Source organism: Nelumbo lutea, chromosome 2 (genome assembly GCF_056320005.1).
Source record: "Nelumbo lutea isolate HS-2025 chromosome 2, American lotus-T2T, whole genome shotgun sequence".
NCBI classification, from domain to species: Eukaryota; Viridiplantae; Streptophyta; class Magnoliopsida; order Proteales; family Nelumbonaceae; genus Nelumbo; species Nelumbo lutea.
In genome coordinates this window covers 75,784,704-75,795,199 of record NC_142685.1, presented here as the reverse complement: position 1 = coordinate 75,795,199, position 10,496 = coordinate 75,784,704, and the positions used below count along the sequence as shown (strand labels likewise).

Sequence of the window (10,496 nt, the reverse complement as noted above, 5' to 3'; positions counted from 1 at the left end):
ATGCAATAAATCCAATAAGTACAATAAATTAAATTTCAAAAACTTATATAACAATAGTTTAATCTCTAATAATCATATAAAATATATTTATCAAAAAAATACAATAAATATTAAATTTAGTATATATAAATATATATAATAAATATAGATAAATATTTTAAAACTATTATTAGTAAACATTATGAAAATTATTTTCTGGAATTATTTATTGATATAAGTGAAATAAAGTTTTTATTATTAATACATTAATAATTGCAATCATAATTCTATTATTAAATATCTATTAACAAATGTTTTTTTGAATGTTATTACATATTTTTATTATTTGTAAGATTCAATACCTCTAAATTATTTAATCTATTTTTCATTATTTCAGTAATATTATAATTTTTTTTATTATTTATAATTTATATTATTAATATCAAATATTGTTAAATCCATTATAACTATTTTTGTGTTTTTGATAACTTTTTCAAAGCTATTATATAATTTGCTTCTTTAATCTATTTTTTAAATAATATTTAAAATATTATTTAGTTATTTAAAATTTTAAAATATTAACTATTTCTTAAATTTAACAATCCATAAAATTAAAATGTATACTTTTATTACATAATTTCATTGCTTTAACTACTTAAAATTTTAGTTGTCTTAATTTTTTGTTATTTAAAATATTTATTTATTTCAATATTTAAATAATATTTAAAATGTTTTACATTTAAAATTTACTTATTTTAAAGTTATTATATTATCAATACAAATTTCTTGTCTAAAAATCCAATGATAGAAAAATGATGACAAATATCAAATCTTTGGTATTTAATAAAATAGAATACAAATCTCTTAGATTTAATCTTTGTACAATGAAAAATCCTTTGATTCTTTTCTTTAAAGATGCACTTTGAGGTCTTAAAAAGCTTGTTATTGGATGAATCTGGAAATGTGCATGATCCTAGAATTGATGAAACTTCCTCCTAATCAATACTTGTAGATCTTGTAGTAGTTGTACCTTAGAGATCTCTTGTAGAAAAGCACAAAGGATTTTTTGAGTTGGTGAAGAACTTTGAACCTTTTACTAGTGAAGAACTCTAGAGGTCTTCTATACATGGAGGTCTTTCGAGCTTTCTTCTTCATTCTCCCAAATATCTCTTATGTGTTAGAAAAAGATATGAAGAACTCTGAGGCTTCTATTAATGAAGAACTCTAGAGGTTTTTTGTAGATGGAGGTCTCTGGAGCTTTCTTCTTTATTCTCCTAAAGATCTCTTATGTGTTTGAAAAAGGTCTGAAGAATTCTTTGGCTTCTGTTGATGAAAAACTTTAGAAGTCTTTTGTAGATGGTCTCTAGAGCTTTCTTCTTATTTTCCCAAAGATCTCTTGTGAGTTGGAGAAAAGGTCATTTCTTTGTAAATGACAACCTTTTTGTAGAGGTGGGTTAAAAGAGTCTTAGTTGGTCTTAACCTTCTTGGTAAAAACTTATTTATTGGGGTTTCCACCAATTACCTTTAACTTGTGGGGCTAGAATAACCCTCTTGAATATTGGGAGTTAAGGGACTCTTTTAATAGGTTCCACTTGAGTCAATTGAACATGAAACTTTGTTTTTGTAAAGTTGGGTTTGGCCAAGACCCACTTAATTTAGAATTGCATTTCTTCTAAATTTAGGTTTTCATCTTGGATATCAATTTAGCCTATTTAAAATATTGACACATGGCATAAAAATTGTATGTATCTACAATATTAAATATTTTGGTATATAATTATTTAGTTATTTTTAATAATTTGTTATTTAAATATTTTAATAATATTTTAATAATATAATATGAACGAAGCAGAGAGAATACAAAGCACCGCTTCAAAAGACAGACTAAAACCAGGTGGTGGGTGGTTCAGATACAAAAGTTAAAGCTTACTTTTTGTAGGCCTAACTTCATTCATCGTGAGGTGGTAGCAACTGGCAACATTAAAACAGCACACAAAAGCTTGAGTCGCTGCTGGTCTCTCTAACCTTGTATATCCAGTTATTATCCGTCACAATAATTAATTTTTTTTTTTTTGTTTTATTTAATAGTGACCCAATTTCCCTCTCCCCCTCTCTATACTTCACTGTTAGTTGGGGTTCCGGAGCGAGATTATTTTGACGGTGGTGGTTTTGTTGCTTCTGTTGTTGACGCTCGCTGATGGGATCTTTTGATGCCCAGAAAAGGGTCCAGCTTTAATAGTAGCAGAATCAGTCGCATCAGTGGCTCCTGCTCCAGCACCAAGTTAAAAGTTCTCATTTTTGCTACATTTGCTTCACTGTGAGTACCCAATAGCATTTACAGTTACAGAGGAAAAAACAAGTATCAGAATTACTCTCTTTTCTTCTCTCTCTCTCCCTCAAACACACACACACACCATATGCGCACAGACAGAGACAGAGACACGTACAAATTAACACACAATAGATCTTTCGAGGGAGAGAAAGAAACTAAAAAGTGAGTGCGTAAATAATCAAACTCAACAGGAGAGTTGGTGGAGGATTTGCAATTTCCAACGCTAAGAAGATGGAGGGATCAGTAACAAATCATAGTGTGGTGAAAGGTCACGGATTTGGTCGACCAGTGATGGAGGAGTTCACCTTTCCTGCTGATTCAGCTCCTTTCAGTAGCTGCCATGCTTCTACAATTGTTGAGGTGATAGACAGATGCCCTTATTCTTATCTTCCTTTAAATTTCAATCAATTTTGTCTGATTTTTTTGTATTTTATTTGTTTAGGTTGCAAGAGATCACTTTTTGGTTGCTTACTTTGGTGGATCTGCAGAGGGAGCCCCTGATGTGAAAATTTGGCTGCAGATTTAGGAGGATAATTAGAACTGTAGATCCTTCCTAAATTCATTATCTTCCTTATTATTGTGGGTACAAATATGGTTAGCATAAATAAAACTAAAAATTATTTATCATCTGTCTTCAAGATGAAAGATTTAAGAAAAATAAATATCACCTTGAGAATAAAAGTTAAAAAGCATAATAGGGATTATGCATTAAGCCAATCACATTATATTGAGAAAGTACTTGAGAAATTTAAGCATTTAGGATTAAAAAAAATATAGTACACCATATGATTCTAGTATAAAACTAGTAAAAAATACTGGTAGAGCAATTGCACAACTTGAGTATACTAGTGCAGTAGGAAGCTTCATATATGCTATGCTTTGTACCAAACATGATATTGCATTTGCAGTAACTAACTCAATCGATTTACAAAAAACTTGGTACAGAGCACTAGAAGGCAATTGTGAGAGTTCTTGAGTATCTCAAAAGAACCTTAGAACTTGGCTTGTTTTACTGTGATTATCCAGTTGTACTAGAATGGTACACTGGTGCAAATTGGATTACCGGTAATGGAGATAACAAGTCCACTTCTTGATGGATTTTCATCCTTGGTGGAGGTGCGATCTCTTGGGCATCCAAGAGACAAACTTGTTTAAGGCCTTTAAGCAAGAATATTGGCATCATTTCATCTTCCGAGGTGATCTCAAATAAGCCTCTTCAATTCATGACACACAACAGTGTTGAGGTGAAGAATACGAAGAGTTACAATCCGAGCAATCTGTACCTGATAGACTTAAGTTATTGGTTTCCCTGTAAGAAGGGGAGATGTAGAAGAGGGAAATGACTATCAATAACTTCAAGAAATAGATGAGAACTTCAGGGATTTGATTCCTGATCCAATTATTATCGTGCTTAATGATAATTTAACCCAACATTAAAAAATGGACAACATAGGTCTGAAATCCAACGTTGTTAATGATAAGGTTAATTAGTTGGAACATGAGAGGGGCAGGGAGACCATCTTTACAAAGACAGGTCAAGGAACTCAGTAGAGTCCATAAGCCTGGTATTTGTTTTTTTATAGAAACTAGAATAAATGCCGACAAATCCAAAAAAAAAAAATGGCAACTCTAGCTAGAAGTTGGGGTCTAAGAATTCAAGGAACTCAGTAGAGTCCAAAAGCCTGGTATTTGTTTTTTTATGGAAACTAGAATAAATGCCAACAAATCCAAAAAAAAAAAATGGCAACTCTAGCTAGAAGTTGGGGTCTAAGAATTCAACCTTCAGGTGCCATGAGGAGCTTGTTCTAGTTAATTTTGTTGGTTTTAGGTGTTTCCCATCAGCTAATGATATCCCCATACTCTAAAGACTATATCATATTCCTAATGAGTTTAGGATTAGGTTACCTAGGCTGAGCGAAAGAACTTACTCCCCTAGGGAGGGTGAACTATGTATATATGAGGGTAGTTTCCTTGCCATCAAACCCCTCCACATTAGTCGGAGCAGCCTCTGGGTAATTCTGCAATTTCCGAGAAGCGGTTCCAGAGGGGGGATATGGTTTCCTACCGTTGGCCTGGGGCATCTCCACCTCATCTGGGAATTTCCATGAGACCTCTCCCTACCCTGTGGAGATGGTCCCACCACCCGTCTACCCCCATGCCCCCCCCCCCTTTGGGACTATTTCTCGAAAATGGCAGAATCACCTGTGAGCCTAGGCTTCCCTACCTCCTATCGGAATGTATCTTCGTTGGATTTACAATTTTTTCTTAGTCAACAAAAAAAACATCTTTTAAGCAAGGAGAATAATAACAAAAAGAAGAAAAACAAGTCGCCAAACTGTAGTCATCCCTTCAATAGCTAACTCATGGACTCAATCTGCCTTATGCAAACATCAACTGCTCTCTCCACATTTCCAAGGCTTTCTTAAACATCACCATGACTATTTCCTAATGTAACCTCATCCAACCAATCTCGAGGAATCGCCCATTCAAAAAATTTGCAACAACCAATAGAATCGCTTTCAGTCGTTGGGTTATCCAACACCTGCTCCTGCAAGTGCAACACATGTCACTCGCAATATACATGCCTTATATCAATGCTAACAAATAATATCGTCCCACTAAAAATATTACCTCAGATTTTAATCGACAACTATAAAACAACTTCTACAGTTATTCCGAGTTGTTAAAATTTGAAAGGTGCATTTCCGTTTGCAATAGAAATACTTAGTATCATACTGCAAATTACTCGAAGATTGATTCCCGACACTCTGTTGGCTATTCATACATACAAATGTTCAATAGCCCACGATAACGGCATACATATCTTAGTCAACATTAAACACTTCATTTTCATTAGCATTGAACTAAGCAACATTCAAATATTCATTTATAGAGGTCCTTACGACAATCAACCAAGGAAAAAAATGTAATAAAATAAATTTCCTATGGTCGAGCAGCATTAACAAATGGGCGGCCAACAGAATGTTAAACCACCAGAATGAACCAGAAACATAGGGGGCGTGCTAGAAACATGGAGCAAACCACCTCCACGGCGATTGAATGCAAGGGCCTGAGAAACCTTCCAACGGCCACTAAAACCAGTTTTGAGTGTGCTTTCAATGGTCAACTGACGGGGGAGGAGCCGAAACAAATTCGATTTGTTGGCTAGGGCTGGCATGGGTTTCGATTTCCGTACGTTCCCAATCGAAACTTCTGAGGGGGAGCTGACCGAAGAAACCCCTTTATTTTTCTGTAAGGGTTACAAATGTTCAAACCCCCATCAGATTTTGATCGCTGCGGTGAATGGACTTCTTCTCTACTTTGTCACCCCGCCAAAAGTCGCTTTCTAAACTCTGACTTACACCACAATAACTTTTTGGAGAAAGGCAAGTAGCCATATGATATGATGGAATAGCAGCAGCTGTAACTCTTCAAAAGAATGGTCTTCCCCGCATGAGAAAGGTAATGTGCTTTCCAGCCTTGGAGTCTAGATCTCAGTTTCTTAATAATCAGGTTTTCCTCTTTCTTCCCATAATGATCTGAGATAAGGAAACCACCCAAATACTTCTCTTTGTCGTCCATAGTTCTCACACCCCCCCCCCCAATTTGTTTAAAATTCTTTTCCTTACTCTACGATGAGTATTTGGACTGAAAAAGATGGATGATTTATCATAGTTCACCTGCTGACCCAACCACCTGCTGAACGACCAACAAGGAGGATGTCATCAGCAAACATCAAATGGTTGAGTTTGCATCCTTGATTACCAAATGTAATTCCATGGAGAGTATTATTATGTAATTTTTCTTGGAGGATTTGAAATAACACATCCATGGCAATTATAAATAGTTAGGGGATAAAGGACAACCTTGACGAAGGCCACTCTCAAGCAAGAAAGGCTTAGATGGGTAGCCATTGATCAGAACACGAAGAGATACTGAAGAAATGCAGTGTTTGACAATCTCAGAAAAGTTGTTAGAGAAACCTCCCAGATGAAGCACATGCAAAATGAAATTCCATTCCAGGCCATATGCTTAAAAAGATCCAATTTCAGTCTTTTTTCTTCTTCATAGAGTTAATGATAGTTAGCAATTATCCTATTGTCCAAGATCTGTAGTCCTGGCACGGAAGCATTTTAGAGAGGAGAAAGAATATGAGGTAGTAAATTTCTTAATCTTTTAGAGATACTTTTAGCAATCTCCTTGTACGGAATGTTGTTGCACCCGATAGGACGAAAATCAGCTGCAGATTCCATGCCCAGCTTTTTGGGTATGAGAACAATATTGGTAGAGTTGATATGCGCCAAGTCTTTAGGGTGCTGCCAAAGAGATTGAACAAAAGCAACAAATTCATCCTTTAGGTTGTCTTTGGTTTGAAGTAAAAGTAGGGAAAGGAAGGGAAAAGCAAGGAAACCTATACAAGGTTTGTAAAAGTTTCCCTACATTTCCCTACCTTTTCCTTCAAACCAAACATAGCCTTAGTAAATTCCAAGATTTCTGGTACAATAATGCATGTAACTTGATGGTGCGTGATCTGGTCACTCCTAGCTGGAAGTGGCTACGCTCCTATCTGGCGTCGGACGAGAGATACCTGCAAGGAAGAAGATGAAGGAACCCAGGGGGCTCACTCGACGGGAACACTCCGATGGTCAAGTCAGTAATGGGATTGAAAGCTAAGAGAGAGAGAGAGAGAGTTGCAGAGAAATCAAAGAGCTAGAGTGATGATCACGCATACCTTCGCCTCTGGGGGTTAGGGTCCTTATATACTAGTATCCTGACATGTAAGGTGCAACCACATCCGAATCTCTACTGCGGCGATCTGCTGTCAAATAACGGTTTGGAGTGGCTAGCCGTTATTTGTCAGAGATGAAATGTCGGGCAAAAGTGATCGTTGCAGAGTACGGTTCTGCCAGACAAGAAACAACCTCTAGGGTTGGCAGGCACGACGCCACCATGCAAGAGACGTGGGCGCAGTCTCCAGATTTGGCAGGTACAGTTGTCAGGCAAAAAACCCCTTGCAATACGCTGAGCTGCTCTACAACGAGCTACCTTACACCGAGCTGCTGGTGATATGCCGAGGTGCTTTTATCCAAGGCAGGTCTCCGAGGTGGCCTACTTAGGTTTGGACAGGAGCGAGCTTATTCTAGCTGGGAAGACGAGCTTAACCCGAAGTGTCTTTAGTTCGGAATGCTCCCTACTTGGGAGCATCTTAGCTCGGAATGCTCTCTACTTGGGAGAGTCTTAGCTCGGGGTGCTCCATACTTGGGAAATTCTTAGCTCGGGGCAACGGAATATTATCTTGTAACGAGCTGTCAGGCTGGGTCATAGCGAGCTCGTTACGTTGAGTTGAAGCGAGCTCATTATGCTGAGTTGAAGCAAACTCGTTATGCTGAATTGTCACTTATATCGAGTCACGTCCACGTGTCCCCTTATTATGAGGTCGGGCCAAATCACCCTCCATCATAACCCATCTGGGCCTACGGCCTTAAATGGGCCAATGTCAAAGAGGGCATTCCTTACTTCCTCATTGGTCGGTAATTGATCAAGCATAAGTCTGTCTTCGTGGGTCACATCATAAGGACTAAACTTCTTAATCTCATCCTGCATTATGAGGTTCGATGAAGAAGAGAGAGATTTAAAATAATTACAAGAATATCTTCAATTTCCTTTGGATCTGAGGTCCAAACTCCATTACTGTTTTCAAGCCATCTGATGGATTTTTTTCTTTTATTGTTAGATGCAAACTGGTGAAAAAAATTGTGTTTTGGCCCCCACCATCCAACTAATTGCATCTTGCTCTTTGCCGCCAATAAATTTCTTCATGTTCGAGACATCTTTGAAGATCCTCTTTCAACTCCTCATGATACCCACACTTCATAGTCCAATTTGCTTCAAAATTAGTGGGTTTCTGTCTTCTCTTTCTATTTTTTTGTGGTTGATAGGACAAGCGGCCCGTGGTCACTCCCAATGATTGGGAGATGACACACCCATGCATTCCGAAAGAAATCAAACCAGCCCCTAGTGCAAATAACAAAATCCAATCTCTCTTTAATCAGACCGTTATCCACCCCTTCCATTAGTCCCTGTGAAACGAGGCCCCTGAAAGCCCAGACCGCAAAGCTGAAGACTGGTAATGAAATTTTGCAGACCATTTGTATTGTTAACCAATAGCTGTCGCCCTCCTTTTTTGTTCCCTTCAACAAGGTCATTCAGGTCACCAACTATACACCACTCGTGCTATAACTGGGAACATAATTCAAACACTTCATCCCAAACTCTCTTTTTTTGGTTCACATTGGGGTGCCCATACATACAAACCAAATACCAGGGAAATGAAACCGGTTTATTAAGAATTAAAACAACAAAATAGTGAGTGGACTTCTTGACAATGTTTAGTTGGGTAGAGCTAATGTCCATCCGACCGATTAGCTCCACACACGTTAGGGGTGCAAATTCGTGCAAGACAGATGGCCGCATGCAATTGTTTGTGGTGCCTAGGGCGGCCGACTATGGGATAACTTTGGTTATTGGTCCCCGACAGCCTATGATGTTGAAAGCGTTTTTGGGCTGGGCACATTCACCTATTTCACGCCCATGGTAACATGGCATGCGGAAATTACTAATTTACCCACTCTCATGGTAACGTGGCATTCCCAAAAACGCTCTCAACAGTAGGTTGTTGGCCCCCAACAGCCAAAGTTCCCCCCCCCCCCGGCTGTGGGACGCCTAAGAACATCCTCCCGTTATTGCTGTATTATACTCAACTTTTACCAAGCTTGCATGGTCTTTTTTTGGTACTTTTTTACATTTTAATTTAAACTGGAGCACTTGTGGGTAGAAAAAAATGAGACAATTTACTAACAGCCAGCTATTGTCCTTTCAAGAACATGTGTTCCAAAACAAAAATGCCGATGCCCCTCACCAAAGAACCTGGTAATTCCTCATTGTGGCATTACAAAGCTCCAATTAGGTATTTTTTTTTTAACTTGTTGAATTGGTCCGGTTTGTTTTTATTTAGTTAGGAAGTTGTTGGGCTTTAGGCCCATTAGTTTATGTTTATTTAAGTTGTGACTGTTCAGTAGCCACCCTACTAAGGGCATCCTTGTAATATCTCATCTTTTTAAGTTAAGTATAAATATAATGAGAGGGGGACGGATAAGGTGGATTTCACAATCCCGGTTGACTTCCTACTCTCTTCTTCTTCTCCTTTCTTCTCTACTACTGAAATCTTTATCTTCCCCCCCCCCCCTTTCCTTCACAAGAAACTCGACTAAATCTGCAATTAGTGATCTCTACTTAATATCAGAACAGGCTGAAGGTTCCTTGAAATTGTTCTCTCATGCAGCCCTAGATCGGCCAACTGCATGGTGATTTAAGAGGCTGATCGAAGCTCTCAGGTAAGCCCAGTTTTTTTATTTTTTTGGTGGATCTATGTGCCTTGCAGCTGGTCTAGGGTTTCTCATCAAAATCAGGGAAAACTGAAGAAAGGGGAAGAGTCTTGTTTTTGTTGGACTCTTCAATTTTGACCTAGGAAGTGGCGCCCTAATTTTTTAGGGTTCCTTGGAGTTTTTTGTAAGGGGCGATTCAAGTCCTGCCTGATTTAGAGGCTTCTAGAGATGGCAGCTGCCTCTTCTCTCTCTTCTCCCGTCCCACAAAAAATGAATCTTTTGTGAGAAGAAAGTCTAGGACACCAAAAAGGTGTTGTTGGTTCCAAAAGGTGTTTTGTTTGATCTTGCTGCAAATTTCAGTTATTTTCTTTACATCTTTTTGAGAAGCATGGAGGGCCACGGAGTTGAAAATAAGCCCGAGAGTGAAATGGGACTAGTGGGAGGAGGTGTTGGAGACCCTTTCGGGGCTGAGACCATTATTACAGTTAGGTTGGCCATTGGTGCTCGTGGGAAATTAGGGTATATCACTGGTGAATAGGTGAAACCCGAAACTAGCAACTCCCAGTGGGTATAGGAGAATTATATGGTGATGACTTTGTTGTGTAATTCCATGTTGCCACATATAAGTAAAAAAAATTTATGAGCAAATACAGCTAAGGAAATATGGGATGGGGTTGCGGAAACCTATTCACAGAGGGAGAATGTTGCTAGGGCTTATCAATTGAGAAATTAGATTATTGCTACAAGGCAAGGAGATAGATCTGTTACAGCCTATTTTTCAGTCCTTAAAACCCTGTGGC

General features: G+C 38.0%; 2 protein-coding genes across 7 annotated transcripts in view; one reads left to right on the top strand and one right to left on the bottom strand.

The window, feature by feature from the left end:
* The first annotated feature begins 2,066 nt into the window (after positions 1 to 2,066).
* On the top strand, positions 2,067 to 3,003 carry LOC148871560 (uncharacterized). The gene is made up of 3 exons (XM_088967442.1): positions 2,067 to 2,296; positions 2,503 to 2,671; positions 2,754 to 3,003. The coding sequence occupies exons 1-3, from the start codon at positions 2,190 to 2,192 to the stop codon at positions 2,835 to 2,837; spliced, it is 360 nt and encodes a 119-aa protein (XP_088823568.1). The 5' UTR covers positions 2,067 to 2,189; the 3' UTR covers positions 2,838 to 3,003.
* Positions 2,250 to 10,496, bottom strand: part of LOC148871559 (uncharacterized) — a 49,161-nt gene continuing 40,914 nt past the window's right edge. For 2 of the 6 annotated variants that reach the window (XM_088967435.1, XM_088967441.1), the window contains one exon: positions 2,250 to 2,825. The gene's annotated coding sequence lies outside the window, so the exon portion shown is untranslated. Of the gene's footprint in view, positions 2,826 to 2,996; positions 3,621 to 4,597; positions 4,860 to 10,496 lie in introns of those variants that run through there. The other 4 variants (XM_088967434.1, XM_088967439.1, XM_088967436.1 and 1 more) reach the window with 3 other exon arrangements.

Bases quoted from the DNA above. Each gene is read 5' to 3' on its own strand.
- LOC148871560 (XM_088967442.1), top strand. From the start codon at position 2,190: ATGCCCAGAAAAGGGTCCAGCTTTAATAGTAGCAGAATCAGTCGCATC. The intron at 2,297-2,502 runs GTGAGTACCCAA...CAAACTCAACAG, and splicing joins TTTGCTACATTTGCTTCACT to GAGAGTTGGTGGAGGATTTG. The intron at 2,672-2,753 runs GTGATAGACAGA...TTATTTGTTTAG, and splicing joins ATGCTTCTACAATTGTTGAG to GTTGCAAGAGATCACTTTTT.